Source organism: Acanthochromis polyacanthus, chromosome 17 (genome assembly GCF_021347895.1).
Source record: "Acanthochromis polyacanthus isolate Apoly-LR-REF ecotype Palm Island chromosome 17, KAUST_Apoly_ChrSc, whole genome shotgun sequence".
NCBI classification, from domain to species: domain Eukaryota; kingdom Metazoa; phylum Chordata; class Actinopteri; family Pomacentridae; genus Acanthochromis; species Acanthochromis polyacanthus.
Genome location: NC_067129.1, coordinates 27,205,319 through 27,225,661, shown reverse-complemented (window position 1 = coordinate 27,225,661; position 20,343 = coordinate 27,205,319). Strand labels below are relative to the sequence as shown.

The following is a 20,343-nucleotide window of genomic DNA, read 5'->3' as shown; positions in this document are numbered from 1 at the left end:
CCTTGTGAAAGTATTCGGCCCCCTTGAACTTTTCAACCTTTTGCCACATTTCAGGCTTCAAACATAAAGATATAAAATTTTAATTTTTTGTCAAGAATCAACAACAAGTGGGACACAATCGTGAAGTGGAACGAAATTTATTGGATATTTTAAACTTTTTTAACAAATAAAAACCTGAAAAGTGGGGTGTGCAATATTATTGGGCCCCCTTGCATTAATACTTTGTAGCGCCACCTTTTGCTGCAGTTACAGCTGCAAGTCTCTTGGGGTATGTCTATCAGTTTTGCACATCCAGAGACTGAAATTCTTGCCCATTCTTCCTGCAAAACAGCTGGAGCTCAGTGAGGTTGGATGGAGAGCGTTTGTGAACAGCAGTCTTCAGCTCTGCCCACAGATTCTCCATTGGATTCAGGTCTGGACTTTGACTTGGCCATTCTAACACCTGAATACGTTTATTTGTGAACCATTCCATTGTAGATTTGGCTTTATGTTTTGGATCATTGTCCTGTTGGAAGATAAATCTCCGTCCCAGTCTCAGGTCTTTTGCAGACTCCAACAGGTTTCCTTCCAGAATGCTCCTGTATTTGGCTCCATTCATCTTCCCATCAATTTTAACCATCTTCCCTGTCCCTGCTGAAGAAAAGCAGGCCCAAACCATGAGGCTGCCACCACCATGTTTGATATATATATATATATATATATATATGACTTTTCTCAGGTTGAAATAGCAATGTTAGGTTATTTAAGGGTTCCTTAAGGGTTGTTTTTAGGTTAAGGGTTATTTAAGGGTTGTTTTTAAGTTAGCTAAAGGATTAATTAAGGGATGTTTTCAGGTTAATTAAGGGTTGTTTAAGAGTTCTTTTCAGGTTAGTAAAAAGTTTGATAAAGGGTTGTTTAAAGGTTGTTTTTTAGGTTAGTTAAAAGTTTATTTAAGGGTTGTTTTCAGGTTGTTTAAGGGTTTTCTTAAGGGTTGTTTTGGGTTGTTTAAAGGTTGTTTTCACGTTGTTTAAGAGTTTTTTAATGGTTGCTTTTAGGTTAGTTAAAGGTTTGTTTCACAATTGTTTTCTGTTTTTGGGGATGTTTAAGGTTATTTAAGGGCTGTTTTCAAGTTGTTTAAGGGTTGTTTTAAGGTTATTTAAGAGTTGTTTTCAGATTGTTTCAGGGTTATTTAAGAGTTATTTAAAAAAATAAAAACCTTAAACAATCTTTAACTTGGTTACACAGGAAGAGGCTCCACCTGGTGGAAGAACCAGGAACTACAGCTGATCTACATTTACTGACATCATGGAATACGTCAGAGAAAACAGGTTTACTGCAGTACATCCTACCATCATTTACCACCTGGTACTACATTTACCCTCTAACATTACATTTATCCTGTCACCATTGTCTTGCTCTGAAAATAAAGTAAAATATGAAATTAGTAAAATAAAAATAAAAATAAATTGGAATAAAAAGAAAATAAAATGAGAAAAGACAGAAAATTAAGGAATAAACAGTAAAAATAAAACAAATAAATAAAGTTGAGATAAAACAGGTTTTAAAATTCTTTTTTTTAATCCGCACTGTATTACTTAGAGTTATATGTTTCTGTAAAGAAAAGTCTTCACTATTAAGCCACGTAAAGGAACAGGTTCAAAATAAAAACTATTTTTTGGAAAAATAAACATGTTTCCCTTTTGAACATGATTTGTGTCAACTCCGTCACACACACTAAGAAGTTCACAAGTTTAATTCTTACAGTCCAACAAGAATCTAAAGTTCTGAATTACGTTGTAAAAGGGTTTAGTTTTTCTGATATGTAAAAACATACATCATGTAAACTTAAGTTGTGATTTCACGCTATTCTGAAAAGTCTAATTTCTAGATATCTTCATTTTCAAACTCCATTTTCAATTTTAATATGATTAAAAAACATTCCTTAAATAATGAAGACATAAGAGGATGTAGATCAGATGGACCTTTATTACATGAACAACAAACTGAAGAAAGAAGGAAGAATTTCTTTAAAAAATTAACAAAACCTACATCTGGCGGTGTTGATGAGGAACGGACAGAGTTGGCAGACATTGAATATAAACAAATATTTACAAAGAAGTTCCAGTATAAGTCCATGAAAATAAGAAATGTTGCATTTTCCTGAAATTAGAATTTGGTTTTCTATATAAATAGAAGTGGGTCCATCGACAGAGGCTGTCATCTGATGGAATATTCAGCTTCACAACCAGATGCTGTGAAAATCTACAGAGTGACTTTTTTTATTATCATTAAATATATAAATGTTGGGAAAGTGACACAACAATCAGTAGACACAGCCTGAACATAGTCTACAAGTTAGAAGTGTAGGTTATACAGTATGGTTAAATAATGTCATTCATGCTATTTACACTCATGGAAAAAATGATCAGACCACCTGGTTTTCTTCAGTTTCTTGTTCATTTTAATGCCTGGTACCTCTAAAGGTTCATTAGTTTGCACAAATATAATGATGGCAACAAAAATAGCTCATAAGGGTTTAACTTCAGAGCTGGTATCAGACATTTTAATGGTTTTCTGGGTAATAACCAGAATCCCTTCAGTTCTTCCATCAGTAGCTATGGCATTGTTCTGCCAGAAACAGCTTCTAGGATTCCATGTTTTCTTTTCTGTCTGTTTTAGTCCCATGATCCACCAGGAGTTAGTACTGATCCAGAACCATTGTTCCTGATGTCTCTTCATGCTCTCCACCAGCTTCTGATCACATCATTCCTGTTGCACTCATTCTAACTGATCTGCTTGTTTTTGGGCTTGTGGTTCTCCGTTTAGCGTGTGATGATGTTCCACAGGTCTTCAGTTGGATTTAGATCTGGTGATTGAGCAGCCAAGGCATGGTTCAATGTTCTGGTTCTCCATCCAGGCTTTAACTGACCTGTTGGAAAATCCAGTCATTGGAGGCAGGAAAGAGTGTTCCATCTGATGGAAGAAGACTGTTTTCTAGAGTAGCCCCAAACATGACCTGGTTCATTGTCCCTGTTCCACCCAGACTGAAACTACCCCAGATGGTCACTGATCCACCCCCATGTTTTACTGTAGGGGCAGACAGTCTGCTTTGGAGCTTCTCCAGGCTTCCTCCTAACCAGTAAGTTGTCTGGAGTGGACATAAAGTGAAAACTGGATCCATCCCTGAAGAGAACCGTAGCCCAATCATCAACAGTCCAATCCTTGTGATCCCAGCAAAGAGTAACCGGCTTTCCTCTGCCTTTCCTTGATGAAGGGCTTCTTCCTGCCCTGTGGGACTTCAGACCAGCTTCAACAAGTCACTTTCCAACTGTCCTTGATGAACTAGTCCCATTTCTCCACAGTGTCCACTTATTTTTAAGGTTCCTGGAGGTCTGAAGACGATTATCTGACAGGAACAGATGAGTGACGGTCATCTGGTGGTAGAAAGACGTTTCTTGACCAGCTAGCAGTTTGGTAGAACCATGCTGGGTTTGGTTTTCTTGGTGTAATGAACATCTGTCTTGGAGATCTTCAGTTTTTTCTCTACCTGTCTCTCACTCATGATGGCTGCCTTTGTGTCTTCACATAATTCTTTAGTTTTAGGTGTTATGTGAGAGCTGACAGCTTCTGAGTTGTTCTACGGCTTGAATGTCAGCAGGAAACTAGACTGCATTCAAAGTCATGTTAGTTCTATTCTTCAGGTAATAAACCTTTAGTAGTGCCAGACATTAAATAAAACCCTGAAATAACATTTTAATCCTTTACTAAGTTCACAATAATATTATATTAGCACAATAAGAGGTTATTGGTGGATTTGTCAACTCCATCAGCTTACACGTCAACTCTGTAAGACAAGGAGCCTGACTGAGTGGACTTAAGGGCAAGTATTTCCCCTCCAAAACATGTATTGTACACTGCAGATAGCTGTTTTTTCCTCAGTTGCAAGCTGTCTCAATAACCTCACTAAAATACTGAAATTCAATCCACTGTGGTTTAAAAAAAAAACTAAAAATAACAGGAAGATGGTGTTGACATGGTCCAGCTGTGATCATAGAAATGTTGATCAAAAAGTTTAAACTTACCAGAGTAAGTGTGGTAATGTTGCATTCAGCACAGCCAGGAAGACAAAAAGAGGTCCTCAGGGATATGCTGACCATGCTGCTGCCTGATTCAATGAGGTTTATGAAAACATCTGATGGAGTCCACTGAAACTGAGGACACAACATCTTTTTATAGAAAATATTGTCTGACGTTCAATTCATGCATTGTTTTACATATTTGTAACCCTTCTTTTTCATTTGATATATATTCACAATTTTAGAGCTTTTAAATATTTTTGGGTGGCAGATCACTCTTGTGAACCCTTGCTGAGGACAAATACAATAACATGGACCTTCTAAAGACAGACCATATATTAAAGAAAATTTCCCTAAAAAAATTAAAATGACTGCAAAAAAATAACTAAGTTAAAAACAGTTCCTTTAGATTTAACTTTGTAGGTGTGATAATCATGATGAATTTCTTGATTTTTAGTGTAAATTCTGTGTAGGACATGTTTGGTCCAACTCTCAATAATGAGTGACATACATATAACATTATATTTAAGATTATTTTTAAAAACATTTTCTTCATTAATTTTATATATAATAAATAATAAAGAAAATGTAAATAAAATAATAAAAACATTTGAACAATAAAACTGGACAGTTTTAAGTCGAATTAAATATTAAAAGGTCAAGTATAATACAATAATAAAATTAATCATTAAACAAGTTAAATGAGCTTAAATATTAAATACAAATAATCTAAACTGTGATCTAGTGACGCTGTTTGCGGTAGTGGCCACGTGGCGGCAGCACCTCTCCTTCTTCTTCGTCTCTTCTTCTTCGTTGGCTTTTTCTCTCTCTTCTGCCCCGGAAGCGGAAGTTCCTTCCTTTCTTGTTTCTGCCCGCTATAGAGACGCTCACAGGTGAGTTCTGTCTGATTTTAATCCGCCTTAAATCTGTTTTCCAGGAGACCATCTGCTCTTCTTACCTGTGGGTTCTGATTCTGAGACGCTGTTTCATGCTGATGTGTTTAAAATTATTTCTCTGTTCGGACGTTAATGCCAGTTTATAGACGTTTTTCTGTCATTCGTTCAGCTTCCGCCATCTTACCTCCGAGCGGAGAGTCCGGGAGCGAAAAATGTTTGTTTATGCAGTAAAACCATTTTTATTAATTCAGTGAAACTCGTTTAAATACGTCATTCAGGTGTTTGCGCAGTCTGAGGTGAATCTGCAGGTAAAAAGTGGTCAGGAAAAGACTCGGTGGTGCGTAGAAGCTAACAAGCTAATATTAGCATCCCGGTAGCTCTTCCTCCAGTAACGTTTCAAATCCTCCGGTTTGTGTTCACACTCTGAGCTTCTTCAGATTCACTCCACGGACTCAGAAGCGCGTCTTTCACCGGCGGTACCGGGTTCAAATCGCTTATTGTTCCGTGTTGATGCTTCATCCGCCATGTGACCGGTCAGACCCCCGGGTTCCATTATCGGACAGGACCCACGTTTCTTGAACGAGGCTCCAAAAGTTAGAAAGGAGGAAAATTATGGGCTGTTTAAGGGTTAGAGGTTTCTGTAAGGTTTGTGTTCGGGTTAGTTACAGGTTTATGTAAGGGTTGTTTTTAGGTTAGTTAATAGTATGTTTTCTGGTTAGTTACAGGTTTATGTAAGGGTTGTTTTTAGGTTAGTTAATAGTATGTTTTCTGGTTAGTTACAGGTTTATATAAGGGTTGTTTTTAGGTTGGGCTTAGATTGTTTCAGAGTTTGAAGCTGCATCATTACACCAGATCAATCCTCTGATTATCGGTTTCATCTCAGCTGATCGATGAAAAGACTCCTTCTGATCTGAGCTCAGTTTGAGGCTCTGGTTCAGTTTCTTCGTCCTGTTTCAGAGCTTCTCACTTTAATTTATTGATTAACGAGCAGAGTGTTTCCTATCAGAGCTGATCGATCGTCTATCAATAAATCTGGCTGGATGAAGGTCAGAGATCCAGAGTTAGAACCGTCCAGCTTTTATTCTGTAAACTCATCCAGAGTTAGAAGCAGAAAGCTTTTATTCTGTAAAGTCTATCTAAGAGCCCTGTAATGTTAAATTTCTCCTTTGTGAGATTAATAAAATCTATCTTATCTTAAACTCAGAAACCAGTCGGTGATCCAAACGTCTCAGACGGTTGTTCAGATTTTTTCCTGCTGGACGCTTTAATGAAGTTTATTAGGACTGAATGGATGTTAAAATGACTGTTAATATTCTAAATGTTGTGGTGTTTTATAGTTAAAAAATTCATGTCGTCTGCATTTTGCTTCTTTCTGTTGTAAAAAAGATGCATTAATTATCTAAATGCACGTTTATTCTGGTGGTAAGGGTTGTTTAAGGTTGTTTAAGGGTTTAAGTCTTATTTATGGGCACTTTTTTAGAACACTTAATGGTAGTTTTGAGGTTAGTTAAGGATGTGTTTAAGGGTTATTTTCAGGTTGTTTCTTAGTTGGTTAAAGGTTTACAAAAGGATTGCTTTCAGGTGAGTTAAGGGTTTGTTTCAGTTTTTTTTCAGGTTATTTGAGGATTTTTTTAAGGGGTGTTTTCAGGTTGCTGAAGTGCTATTTTAGGGTTGTTTTCTGGTTTATTAAGGTTTGTTTCAGGGTGTTTTTTCAGGTTGTTTGAGGGTTATTTATAGGGGTGAGTATTGGCAAGCCCCTCACGATACGATACGTATCACGATACTTGGGTCACGATATGATAGTATCACGATATATCCCAATATTGCGATATTACCATAATTAACTTGAAATTTTTAAATGGAGATGAAAACACATGTTGCTGTATATGTATATCAGATTACATTGATCAGTGTACAAATTGAGTCCAAACTGTTTGATTCAAAATATTAGCATTTTATGTATTTATGTACTCTTTTCCATGCCTCCTTACCTTACCAGCTGGACCAACTGGGCAAAAATAGGAGTATATGTTGGATGATTTGCAGCACAATACATAAATTTGTAGGCAACAATAAAACAAAAAAATTATTTGGTATTGTTGAACAGTAACTACAGCAACATATACAGTGCAAAGCAAGTTGTTTGAACAACAATGGGCATGAAGATAGCAGTAATCTGTTTCTATAGAATTAAGGCACATTTTAAAGACAAAGGTACCATTAGTTCTTATAAAAGCAACATCAATCATAGTTTTACAGTATGCTAACAGTTCAAGTAAAATGAGCTCTAAGCTTTGTGCTTTGAATTGATAAAGAACTGCAACATGTTTAGTGTTAAAATGCTATCACACTTTAGTGTTTTGTGGTCTGAAACACTGGCAATGCATATGCAGATGTTTTTTCAGCTTTGTGTAGAGCCCATTTCATGAGTGAAAAAATACAGCAATCTGTATAAACCATACTTTTTTATATATATATAAAAATAAAAAAGAGGATTGATACAGTGATAGATGATCACATTTAACCTCTCAGAAAACAAGATGCTAGATGTAAAACTCATGACTGTAATAAATTCAGTGCTATTAAAATTGTGTAACTTTATGTTTGGATTTTGAACAGCAGTGTTTAACAGTAAAATATTTACTGTCTATGTTGGACACTTGGTGTTACAAACATCACCTGACTTGAAAAGTTCATGGACACTAACCAGTGGGAACTATACACATTTTGATAAATGAATTGGCCTAGTACTTGTACTTTACTTCTTTTGTTTTTAGATTTTTGTTTAGAAAAAGAATCTGATCAAGGTGATCAGGGGTAAGTACACTCCTCTGTGCGGTGATAATGTCCCCCGCAGTCGAGAAAACTCTCTCAGAGGAGACACTTGTCCCAGGGATGCACAAATACCTCTTTGCAAGGTTTGACAGGAGGGGAAAATCGCATTCATGCTCTTTCCACCAGTTCAGTGGATTGGACCCTTTGATAATTGGCATCGGAGCAGTGTCCTTGAATCTTGCCATCTCCTCCTGTGCCTGGTTCTCTGGTGTCTTCACCTTCTTTGCAGCCCCTGGAACAGTGTCACAAAAAAAGCAAATTCTGAACAAATGTTGCTCTGCTTAGTGAGGCCCAAATATTCAACTGAACAGAAATAAAACTATTTTTTGACATTTAAATTTCCTCCACTAACCTGAAGCATATGTTTGACCAAGAAGGTCAGCAAGGCCACAAGAATCCCTGGATCTCTTCTTAGATGTGGACATGGCTGCAAAGGATCTTGACTGCTTAAGATCCTCCTCCTCAGGATCTTGACTGCTCCCTTCATCCTTAACATCTAGTACCTCTGGCCCTGCATCCTCATGTTCCTCTTCTCCATCAGCCTGAGTCTCTGCCTTCACTGTCTCATCTTCTTCAGTTCCTCTCTGCTGAAAAACGACATTAGATGAAATTTAGTTAATTATATAAGCCCAAATGCATTAAATGACAGTTAAATAATAATATCTGTTGTTCATGGATCAGAAATGTTTACTAACATTCACCACTGTTAAATTTCTGCACTTTTAAAAATATTTCTGTAATATTTATACTGTGCCAGAGGCCTCTTTATGAAAAATAATGAAAGACTATGTGAAAACAGTCTAATGTTTAATCAAATTATTTAGCTTACCTGAAATAGCTCCTCGATCCTTGCGGTCTCTGTGATGACTCTATCATAGACGGCCTGGCGTTCATCCTCAGACAGAAAAGGCAAGGCCTTAAATCTGGGATCCAGAGCTGCACAAACATGAAGTGTCTCCCTCTGCTCATCTAAGTACCTCTTCTTAAGATCCTGGCATATGACAGATTTGATCTCTTTTGTCATATTAGAGTCACTTGGGCTCTCCTGGAGTTTTTCAATCAGCTGGACATGGACTGGTGCAACTGCTGACAATGTTGGAGATTTCTCTTCTTCCATGGCGACAGTGGCAATCTTCATGGGCTTCATAGCATAGACTACTTCTTCTGCAGCTGTAATGTCGGCCTCGCTTAGAGTGCTGATGTCTCTTTCATTCTTTCTCACCTCATTTGAGAGGAGGGCAGCAGTGACGGCTGGCTGTTGCTCGAGGAAGGGCTGGAGCATGTCATGTGCGCTATTCCATCTGGTGACAACGTCAGTCTGAAGTTTGTGCTGTTGCAGATTCAGCAGCTTTTGTTTTTCTTTCAGTACGTGGCTGGCAATGGTGCTGCGTCTGAAAAAACTGGTAATGCGTCTCACTCTTCCCAGCAAGCGCTGGACGGCGGGCAACTTTAGTGCGCGCTGGGAAGCTAAATTGAGGGTGTGCGCGAAGCATTTAAAATGCATCATACCGGCTAGCTCTGCTGCGATGCTCATGTTTGATGCGTTGTCTGTGACGATGACTGGGTCCTTATCTTGTAGGCCCCATTCCTCTATTGCCCTTTTCAGTAAATCCGCGATGTTATTGCCGGTGTGGCTCTCATGCATTGCTCTCGTCTGCAAAACATGCGTAACCATTTCCCAGTCGTTGGAGATGTGGTGAGATGTTATGGTAATGTACAACTCGGTAGCTCTGGACGTCCAACCGTCACAAGTCAGGGCAACTCTCTGCGCAGCGTTCAGCGACGTTTTCACCGCTTTCTTTACCTGGTCGTACATTTTGGGCACAGCTGTATCCACAATGTGGACGCGCTGCGGGATCTTGTAACGCGGCTCCAATGTATGAAGCATCCACCTGAAGCCAGTGTTTTCAACCACACTGTACGGGCGCAAATCTTTACAAATAAAATGCACAATTGACTCTGTGATGCGCTGAGCTCGAGGTGAGGTAAATGGAAGAAAGTTATCCAGCGTAGTTTGGTTTGGTTCAGGACTCTTAGGGAGCTGCTTCTGTGCCAGTACCTCAGCATGATGTCTTGCTAGGTGTGTTCGCAAGTTTGTCGTGTTCCCACAGTATTTCACGGCAGCCAGACAAAGCTTGCAAACAGCGTTTTCTTTGTCTAACTCGGTTTTACTTCCATGTACAAATCTGAAGCCAAAGTACTTCCAAACGTCAGCTTTATACTGTGAAGGCGTCGTGATATTGTTAGCCATATTTCCATATACTTTATCCACTAAGCGCGCCTCAACTGCAGGAATGCCACTACTCCGCACAGATACTCTTCCGCGCCCTCTGCTGGAGTGGAGATGCGGAAGTCTCACTGTATTTACAAGACGTCGGAAACACAAATCATTGCTTTCATTAAAAATCGATACTAGGAGCTGAAAAATCAATATTGTATTGGGTGGCATAGTATCGGGATATATCGCCATATCGATATTTTTTTGCACCCCTAGTTATTTAAGGGTTTGCTAAGTCTTCAGGGCTTAGTTTTCCGGCACATGGAAGTGTACCTTTTTTTTTTTTTAAGCAACAATTTTATTGAAATTTTAGAACAATGTAACAGTTAAAGACATATACATGGACACAATCAGAAAGAGACAGAGAAAAAAATACAATTAAAGCAAAAGAAAGATTTACAATAAAATAACATAGGACATTAAGTACCCCATTTCCATATCATGTTCATTTCAACTTATTATTCTTTGTCCACCTGCCAAAGTCCATTAAATTTAAATCCAGTCTCAATCTGGATGAGTATGTCCAGTGGTTGTATTTGGTCCAGAGGGCTTCCAATTAAAATAAGAAAATCCGGAAGTGTACCATTTAAAAAATTATTTTATTATGCATATAAAATAAAAAACACTCACTACAACACTGACAAAAGTCCTTGAGTGTTCGACCAATACTGTTGAAGCATTGCCTGAGTACAGTTCAACCAAACACTATATCAACCAATTAAAAGTAGACGGGGGCGGGTCTTTTTGCATGTCGAGGTGTGTTTTGTGACTGCGCCTGTGAGCGCCTCCTTTTGCTGCTGGTTCGTTCACTTCACCGCTAACATGGAGCGTAGCTTTCTGAAACCGGGAGAGGACACTTGTGGACAGTGGAGTTAAAAATAGGTGGCGCTGGGCGTGGATGGAAGAGGTGGGCAGCGGTGGAAAGCCTTTTGGAAGCTGGTGCAGAAAACTTGTAGAGGCAGGAGCTAGCTTCTGTGTTCTCTGCTCAAGAAAGCTAATATACGCAACAAGCGGCAAAAAGATTTTTCTCCTCCATGAGCTTGGCCCTGGTCATATCACAGCTGTCCATGCTCTGCATCACACAACAACGATACCTGGAGCGACCACCACCACTGAGGCCCCGCCCCAATCACTGATCGCTTGTGTGACCTTAAAGTCCGTATACGTTCCTTCATTGCTGAACACGATTTGTCGTTCAGAATAGCCCAACCACTCGTACGCCTTTGCAGAAAAGTAGCAGAGGACAAAACCGCTTTGGTAAGACTGTCTGTTTGAAATCAGCAGGCCAGCTGTGCTAATACCAACGGTACAGCCCCATACTTCAAGAAATGTCTGTGAGAGAAGCTTAAAGCAGGAACATTTTCTCTCAACACTGATGAAGCCTCCACTCAGAGCATGGACAAAATTCTTAATATTCTGATTAGATATTATGATGACGAGACCAATAACGTTACTACTGTGCATTTGGCAAGTCGAAAAGTAAACATGGTGAATGCCTCTGCGTTAAAGGAGGACGTTAATGACGTCCTACTATCGTATGGATTTAAGTGGAATCAAGTTATCAGCATTTTGCTGGACAACTGTGCTGTGATGAGAGGAAAGAGGAACGGCCTGGAAACCCAGCGACACAGAGAAATCCCTTTGTCCTTGACATGTCTGGTGACACGGTGCACATGGTCTCCAATGCTGCTAAAGCACTCGTGAGCGTTTTTGGCTCTGAAGTTGAAGATCTCGCCTTACACCTGTACTATGACACTGAAAAGTCACCAAAGCAAAGTAAAATAAAAAGTAAAGCATTTAGCCTCTAGTTCAAAAACATCAAGTAAAAATTGTGCCTTATGAAGGAAAGCAGCAGAGTTTTGTAGCAGTTTGGTTGTGGTTGGTGTTTGGAGTTCTTGTTAAATCTACTGAGGAGATAAAAATTATTAAAAGTTATTAATAATACATGTACTTGATTTTCATGATTTTTTTTCCCCTTTACACTAAAATAAATCTTTGCACTTATAGTGATGTGGTATTGAAACATCAACACAAAAAAATCTGACTTGGGGCACTTTCTAAAATGTCTTGGCCAAGTAAGGTTTTACATTTGAGCAACAATAAAATAGTGGGATCATAATGGACATTATTTCCACCAGATGACCTCATATTTGCTCTGAATTAACCCGTTAAGCTTCAGTGTACCGCCGGCGGTACACCTACTAATTTGCATAGGAATTTAAAGAATGTCCGACGGCTGCAAACACGATTATACAAACACTATACGCCGATGGAAAGCTTAGATTCTCATGAATCCGCCGGTATAAACCACTTTCAGATGTGATTACCACAGCGGGTGAGAAAAACACATTTGTCCGACAAAAACAAATATTCATCCATCCGTTCTCTATACACGGCTTCAAAGCACACAGCGCGACTCACATTTCTGGGTTTATTATTACACACAGAAAAAAATATTCCACAAAAAACGGCCATAATCCAACCTTTTACATCCAGACGAAACAAGCCAGTAAACTATTTTGTCCAAAACATGTCTTGAAGTCGGTATAAAATCCACGAATCGGTCGTTTTCAAGGAAATGCACCTCGCGATGCCCGTCCAATATTCCCCGTATTTCTCGTCATATTTTTATTTACAAATAGAATATTAGCGATTTTTTTGTACTAAAAGTGGCTGGAATTGACTGAAGCTTAAAGGGTTAATAGAATCTCATATATATTGTGTTTTAGTGAGTTTTAAAACACATTTAAATACGTTTATTGACACTATAAATTGGATCTTAGAAGCTCAGGCTCAGGATTTTTTCTCACTTTAAGCCCTGAGTCTTATTCATGTCTGCTTTTTAGAATATTTAATGGTAGTTTTCAGTTAATTGTAATTTAAGGGTGTCTTTAAAGGTTGTTCAAGGATTTTTTTTTTTTAAATCATGCGTTAGTCTGTTTTACACTGAGACTGCAGCAGAAGATGGCTCCTGGTAAAGGGAAGGTTATTTCATGGTTATTTCATGGTTTTGTTGCTAACGTCTCCTGCAGCAGAAGATGGCTCCTCGTAAAGGAAAGGAGAAGAAGGAGGAGCAGGTGATCAGTCTGGGTCCTCAGGTGGCTGAAGGAGAGAACGTCTTCGGAGTGTGCCACATCTTCGCCTCCTTCAACGACACCTTCGTCCACGTCACCGACCTGTCCGGGAAGTACGTCTCCGTCCCACCGCACGCCTCCCACCCCCCGCCTCGCTCCCATTGGTCTAACCGCTGTCTGTCTGTTTCCAGGGAAACCATCTGCCGTGTGACCGGAGGGATGAAGGTGAAGGCGGACCGAGACGAGTCGTCTCCGTACGCCGCCATGCTGGCCGCTCAGGACGTCGCTCAGCGCTGCAAAGAGCTGGGAATCACAGCGCTGCACATCAAGCTGAGGGCCACCGGGGGCAACAGGTACCCGTCTGTCTGTCTGTCTGTCTGTCTGTCTACCCGTCTGTCTGTCTGTTTACCTGTCTGTCCGTCCGTCCGTCTGTTTAGTGTTGTCACGATACTGGATTTCTAACTTCGATATCGATATTTTGAAAAAAAATCGATATTTGATACGATTTTCGATACCATGCAACCATAAGATCTCTGTCCAAAATGTTTTCTTTTTATTTAAAGAAAATGACAGAACAAACGGTAGTGCACGTTTTCACATTTCATTCAGTCTATTTAGTCCTTAGTAGTACAAATAAAATGTCAAAAAATCAAATAAAAGATGTGCAGTCTGTCAGTTCCAACTATAATACAGCAGCAAGTTCAGTATGTTTAATGACTGAAGATTTCACACAAATCCCTGAAGCTCCAATTCAAAACAAATACAAAAAGCCTGAGTCACACACTTAAGGCAGGCCAGGCATTTAAGTTCAAGTAAAAATAAAAGCAGCACAGTCTTCTCTTTTCAAGTAACAGTCAAGTGCAAGTAGTAGACTACAAAAACTATGAACTGTCTGGACTCTGGAACTGGAGTGATACTGATGATAACTATTCTCTCTCACAACAACAGTATGTGCAATTTGTGCATGCAATGCAATAATAATTAAGGAATGAAACATGGAGGTAGTGTGCTTCTCACAGTAGTGTTCAGAAGCCTCAGATTGTCACACATTCAAAAGGCAGTTATGGCACTTTTTACAGAAACTGAAAAAACAGAGAAAAGGAAATCAGTGCAATCTGAAGCATTTTTAAATTCAAGTACAAAAACTTCTGTAGCTACGAGCTACATTTACTTTTGCTTTCCTTCTGACCCTCTCAGATTTTTAGCTATGAACACCAACATGTCAGTGTGCTGCTCTGTAAGTTGATGAGCCCAGATGTGCTAAACACACACTCTGATGCTACACTTGAAGCAGAGATACACAAATACTTCTTAGCAAAGTGGGCAAGGTCAGGTAACAATTGATCATTTTCTCCCCACCATTCGAGTGGGTCCTTTGTTTTTTCTTCAGGGATTCTTTCATACATCATGAACTCTTTGGAGTCCTACAGTGGCTTCCTCCTCATCTATGACATCATGACGTTTTTTTTCCCTTTGGCTGTCCGTGTTCATCAGGTTCATAACCAAAATATTTCCACACAGCGCTTCTGGTGTCAATTAAAACGGGTGGGAAGGTCCTGCACATGCCATTGCCGTCTTGATGAGCCAGCGTTTACACACCGCAAAAACAGAAAAATAGTAGCGAGCGAGTCACGAGCACCTAGCATGCAGCAGCAGCCGCACTCACATGGGGCGTGGGGACGGGGGCGGGGCCACAGGCAGCGTGTGTACGGGTGGGGCTGCTTAGCAACCAACGGGAGAGCTACAAACTGAGTATATGGGAAAATTCATATTGAATCATTTTTAGTTCAGAATTATTGATATTTATCGATAAATCGATATTTTTGACAACACTACGTCTGTCTTTCTACCCGTCTGTCTGTCTGTCTGTCTGCTCACCTGTCTTTTTTCAGGTTGTGTTGACATTTAGGGTTGTTGTCAGGTTATTTAATCCTCCTGTTGTCTTCCTTTATGGGCACCAAAAAATTGTGTTTCTTGTCTGAAAAAAGTCCTAAAATTTTGCAAAATATTCCCCAAATTCTAAAAATTTGCAAAACCTTCAGGAAGAAAGTTCCAATAATTTCTTAAGTTTCCCTTAAAGGTTTTATTTTTTTTAAAAATCCCCCAAATTTGACAAGAAAAGTGTTGTAAATGTTTTCAAAAAATGAGAAAAATCTTCCAAAGAAGTCCTAAAAAATATCCAAAGTGATTCCGTACGTATCGGTGAAACTTCTGTTTTCTTTAAGAACATTCACACAAAAATCTACCAAAATTCAGCAAAATTAGCTGGATTTTGGTTGGTTTTTATGTGAATGTTCTTAAGAAACATTCTTAACTTCTATTTTTTTACACCAAAAAATGTTCAAAAATTAACCAAAAATGTTGAAAATGTGACTTCAGAAGTTTCACTGTGGAGATGTGTATTTTTTTCACATTTTCAAACTTTTAAACGGCTCAGTTTGACCTGCAGGACGACAGGAGGGTTAATGGTGGCATTAGGAGGGCGTTTACCTGCCCAGGTGAGGCTAGCAGGGCGTTTACCTGTCCAGGTGAGGCTAGCAGGGCGTTTACCTGTCCAGGTGAGGCTAGCAGGGCGTTTACCTGTCCAGGTGAGGCTAGCAGGGCGTTTACCTGCCCAGGTGAGGCTAGCAGAGCGTTTACCTGTCCAGGTGAGGCTAGCAGGGCGTTTACCTGTCCAGGTGAGGCTAGCAGGGCGTTTACCTGTCCAGGTGAGGCTAGCAGAGCGTTTACCTGTCCAGGTGAGGCTAGCAGAGCGTTTACCTGTCCAGACGAGGCTAGCAGAGCGTTTACCTGCCCAGGTGAGGCTAGCAGGGCGTTTACCTGCCCAGGTGAGGCTAGCAGGGCGTTTACCTGTCCAGGTGAGGCTAGCAGGGCGTTTACCTGTCCAGGTGAGGCTAGCAGGGCGTTTACCTGTCCAGGTGAGGCTAGCAGGGCGTTTACCTGCCCAGGTGAGGCAAGCAGGGCGTTTACCTGCCCAGGTGAGGCTAGCAGAGCGTTTACCTGTCCAGACGAGGCTAGCAGAGCGTTTACCTGTCCAGGTGAGGCTAGCAGGGCGTTTACCTGCCCAGGTGAGGCTAGCAGGGCGTTTACCTGCCCAGGTGAGGCTAGCAGGGCGTTTACCTGTCCAGGTGAGGCTAGCAGGGCGTTTACCTGTCCAGGTGAGGCTAGCAGGGCGTTTACCTGTCCAGGTGAGGCTAGCAGGGCGTTTACCTGCCCAGGTGAGGCTAGCAGTGCGTTTACCTGTCCAGGTGAGGCTAGCAGGGCGTTTACCTGTCCAGGTGAGGCTAGCAGGGCGTTTACCTGTCCAGGTGAGGCTAGCAGGGCGTTTACCTGCCCAGGTGAGGCTAGCAGGGCGTTTACCTGCCCAGGTGAGGCTAGCAGGGCGTTTACCTGCCCAGGTGAGGCTAGCAGGGCGTTTACCTGTCCAGGTGAGGCTAGCAGGGCGTTTACCTGTCCAGGTGAGGCTAGCAGGGCGTTTACCTGTCCAGGTGAGGCTAGCAGGGCGTTTACCTGCCCAGGTGAGGCTAGCAGGGCGTTTACCTGTCCAGACGAGGCTAGCAGAGCGTTTACCTGTCCAGGTGAGGCTAGCAGAGCGTTTACCTGCCCAGGTGAGGCTAGCAGGGCGTTTACCTGTCCAGACGAGGCTAGCAGAGCGTTTACCTGTCCAGACGAGGCTAGCAGGGCGTTTACCTGTCCAGGTGAGGCTAGCAGGGCGTTTACCTGTCCAGACGAGGCTAGCAGAGCGTTTACCTGTCCAGACGAGGCTAGCAGAGCGTTTACCTGTCCAGACGAGGCTAGCAGGGCGTTTACCTGTCCAGGTGAGGCTAGCAGGGCGTTTACCTGTCCAGGTGAGGCTAGCAGGGCGTTTACCTGTCCAGGTGAGGCTAGCAGGGCGTTTACCTGTCCAGGTGAGGCTAGCAGGGCGTTTACCTGTCCAGACGAGGCTAGCAGAGCGTTTACCTGTCCAGGTGAGGCTAGCAGAGCGTTTACCTGTCCAGGTGAGGCTAGCAGGGCGTTTACCTGTCCAGACGAGGCTAGCAGAGCGTTTACCTGCCCAGGTGAGGCTAGCAGGGCGTTTACCTGTCCAGGTGAGGCTAGCAGGGCGTTTACCTGCCCAGGTGAGGCTAGCAGGGCGTTTACCTGTCCAGGTGAGGCTAGCAGGGCGTTTACCTGTCCAGGTGAGGCTAGCAGGGCGTTTACCTGCCCAGACGAGGCTAGCAGAGCGTTTACCTGTCCAGGTGAGGCTAGCAGAGCGTTTACCTGCCCAGGTGAGGCTAGCAGGGCGTTTACCTGTCCAGGTGAGGCTAGCAGAGCGTTTACCTGTCCAGGTGAGGCTAGCAGGGCGTTTACCTGTCCAGACGAGGCTAGCAGAGCGTTTACCTGTCCAGGTAACTGACTCTCTGTTTGTTGCAGGACGAAGACTCCTGGTCCTGGAGCTCAGTCGGCTCTCAGAGCTTTGGCTCGATCTGGGATGAAGATCGGACGCATCGGTAGGTGGAGATCCTGCAGAGCTTCTTCAGAGGAACATCGTTTATGGATCAGTTCCAGCAAACGTAAAACAAACGTAGATAGAACCAGTTTAACCGTCATGTTTGGTCTGATCACAGCTGGAGTTTAGATCCAATCACAGGTCAGGATCAATGTGCTCTGAGTCACAGCATTCCAGATGTGGAGTCTCAGCTCCTGTTAGCATGTTTCAGAGTCTGTTCTATTGACAGGATTAAGGACTGAATGATCCACAGTTCTAACAGTTTCATTCTGTTTTCTGTGTGGCCTTCAGACCAGCAGCAGGTTTTAGGATGAAATGGTTTAATGTCAAACATTTGCTCTTGAATCTGGCACAAGTTTAGGTTTTAAAGTGACAAACATCCATTTATTGGTCTGAGTTCCAAAACAAAACCTGGAAAACCACTAAACATGAAGCGTGTAGCGGCTGTAATGTCTGAACGTCTGTAGCAGCATGAGACGTGTTGGTTTTTACTGTAAAATACCAGGACAGACGTCAGTCACTAACGTCTCATAAGGAGGACATAAAGACTAGTTCCATCATAAGCCTTACAGAACATGTCTGAGTCTCTTCAGGTTCTGCTTCCAGAGCTGCAGGATGTAGATTAAAAACATCTGATCGTTTCCATCCTGATGATTCATAGAAACCTTTAATATTTAAACCGATCAGCTGAGTAAAAGCTGCAGCATTTAGAGTCTAGAAAACTAAAGAAGCTCAAAGCTTTTGTTCATGAGATGCAGAAGAATCTGACCAAACTGGTGTTTTTCTGTTTCTGCTTCCAGAGGACGTCACTCCCATCCCGTCAGACTCCACCAGGAGGAAGGGCGGCCGCCGTGGTCGCCGTCTGTAAACTGTAACACGGATGATCAATAAAACGTTAAAGTCACCACCGATTCCGAGTCTCTGTTCACCTGGATACAGCTGATCAGTACAGCTGATCAGTACGTAAATACTTCCGTTTACTTTGTGAAAATACAGGCTGGAACGGCTGGAGGAAAGTGTCAGGTGTGATAGAAGAGTTTCAGCTAAAATGAAAGGAAAGGTTTACAAAACTGTGGTGAGACCAGCCATGTTGTTTGGTCTGGAGACAGTGTCCCTGAGGAAAAGACAGGAGGCAGAGCTGGAGGTAGCAGAACTGAAGATGCTGAGGTTCTCTTTGGGAGTGACCAGGATGGATAGGATCAGGAATGAGAACATCAGAGGGACAGCACATGTTAGAGGCTTTGGAGATAAAGTCAGAGAGGCCAGACTGAGATGGTTCAGACATGTCCAGAGGAGAGAGAGTGAATATATTGGTAGAAGGATGCTGAGTTTCCCACTGCCAGGCAGGAGGCCTAGAGGAAGACCAAAGAGGAGGTTTATGGATGTGGTTAAAGAGGACATGAAGGTAGTTGGTGTGAGAGAAGAGGATGCAGCAGACAGGGTTAGATGGAGGCAATTGATTCACTGTGGCGACCCCTGAAGGGAAAAGAAGAAGAAGACTTTGTGAAAATACTAAAATATACATGAACTTGATTTCAGCTGTAGAGGGACAGTGAGACAGGAAGTTGATCCAGAATCTAGAATTTATTAAGCATTCAGGGATTATTTGATTTAAAGGCTTCATTTCATGTCAGAAACGCACTCTGGAGTAAAATGTTTATCGTCATGGTTAAAGCATGGTGGTCACAGCTTGATGGTCCTCAAAGATGTTTGTAGAACCCTTCAGATACCTCAACACGTGTTGCTGTTTCCCAGTGTAGCTCTTTCTTCAGATCAGTTTTGTTACTTACAATCTAACCGGATCAGATCTTGTACATGTGGTCTTTAGATCTTTCTGTCCTCTGCTGTCTCTGGATCACTAGATCAGTTGTTACTGAATGATTGTGTTCACATGGAGCTGATGTTGGTTTACAGACATGTCAGACCTTTCCTGTGTCTTTGTGATGGACCTTTGTTGGTTCATTTTTATATCTCCTTTCTGAGTGAAATCGGTGCTTAAGAAGAGTTCAAGCATCTCAGGATCTTTCATCTCAAACTTAGTTCTGAACATTTCCTTCTCACTGTGAGTGGATCTTCATGATGCTGCATTGATCAGATTATCAGCGTTGTCCTCTCATCGTCTGTTTTCTGTAGACACAGTGGTCAGCTGGGTTCATTTTCACTCAGAACCGTCTAACATGTTCCAGGTTCTTGACTCTTTTAGACCATCCAGTGACGTTAAGTTTGCAGACTGGTGTCTCACCTGTCTCCGTGTGCGCCAATGACGTCGGACCATCGGTCAAATCCGATTTGTGTACCAAAAGTCCGGTAAAACTTACTACATTACCGGTCTCATGTCCGGTGGAACATAGGGGGACAGCAATTTTGTATGATGACGTTATGTCACATGATCACGTCATGATTTCCGGCGCACACAGAGTGATGTCCGGTGACAAGTACACAGGGATGGGATCAGCAAGTTCTGATTCCAGCGGAAAGTCGATGACGGGGGCGGGGGGGATGTGTGCGGCGGCGCAGCGATTTCCAATTGCTGGGCCGTTTACAATCGAACGACAGCTTGTTAACGTCGTTACCATCTCGCGTGAGTATCAGCGACAATAAAGTGTCCAAACTTTAAATGAAATCCGTGGAAAATTCCCATCCCTGAGTACAAATTCAAGTTTCTGCAGGAGCGTGTGAAAGTAGCGCCAAAACGAAGCTGAGAGCTGTTTTTCTG

The 20,343-nt window shown here is 41.8% G+C and overlaps 1 protein-coding gene and 1 long non-coding RNA gene across 3 annotated transcripts; one reads left to right on the top strand and one right to left on the bottom strand.

Annotated features, from left to right (window-relative positions):
• Positions 1-4,857: 4,857 nt before the first annotated feature.
• On the top strand, positions 4,858-18,531 carry LOC110969107 (40S ribosomal protein S14). Its single transcript, XM_022219138.2, has 5 exons — positions 4,858-4,948; positions 13,097-13,251; positions 13,330-13,491; positions 17,552-17,628; positions 18,428-18,531. The coding sequence occupies exons 2-5, from the start codon at positions 13,103-13,105 to the stop codon at positions 18,493-18,495; spliced, it is 456 nt and encodes a 151-aa protein (XP_022074830.1). The 5' UTR covers positions 4,858-4,948; positions 13,097-13,102; the 3' UTR covers positions 18,496-18,531.
• Positions 16,096-17,654, bottom strand: LOC127530554 (uncharacterized). 2 transcript variants are annotated; one of them, XR_007937128.1, is made up of 3 exons: positions 17,519-17,654; positions 16,859-16,918; positions 16,096-16,198 (listed from the first exon to the last, which is right to left on the bottom strand). It is a non-coding gene; the product is annotated as an uncharacterized LOC127530554 (long non-coding RNA). The 2 variants fall into 2 exon arrangements; XR_007937127.1 differs by having other exon boundaries at positions 17,489-17,620.
• Positions 18,532-20,343: the final 1,812 nt, after the last annotated feature.

Bases quoted from the DNA above. Each gene is read 5' to 3' on its own strand.
- LOC110969107 (XM_022219138.2), top strand. From the start codon at position 13,103: ATGGCTCCTCGTAAAGGAAAGGAGAAGAAGGAGGAGCAGGTGATCAGT. The intron at 13,252-13,329 runs GTACGTCTCCGT...GTCTGTTTCCAG, and splicing joins GTCACCGACCTGTCCGGGAA to GGAAACCATCTGCCGTGTGA. The intron at 13,492-17,551 runs GTACCCGTCTGT...TGTTTGTTGCAG, and splicing joins AGGGCCACCGGGGGCAACAG to GACGAAGACTCCTGGTCCTG.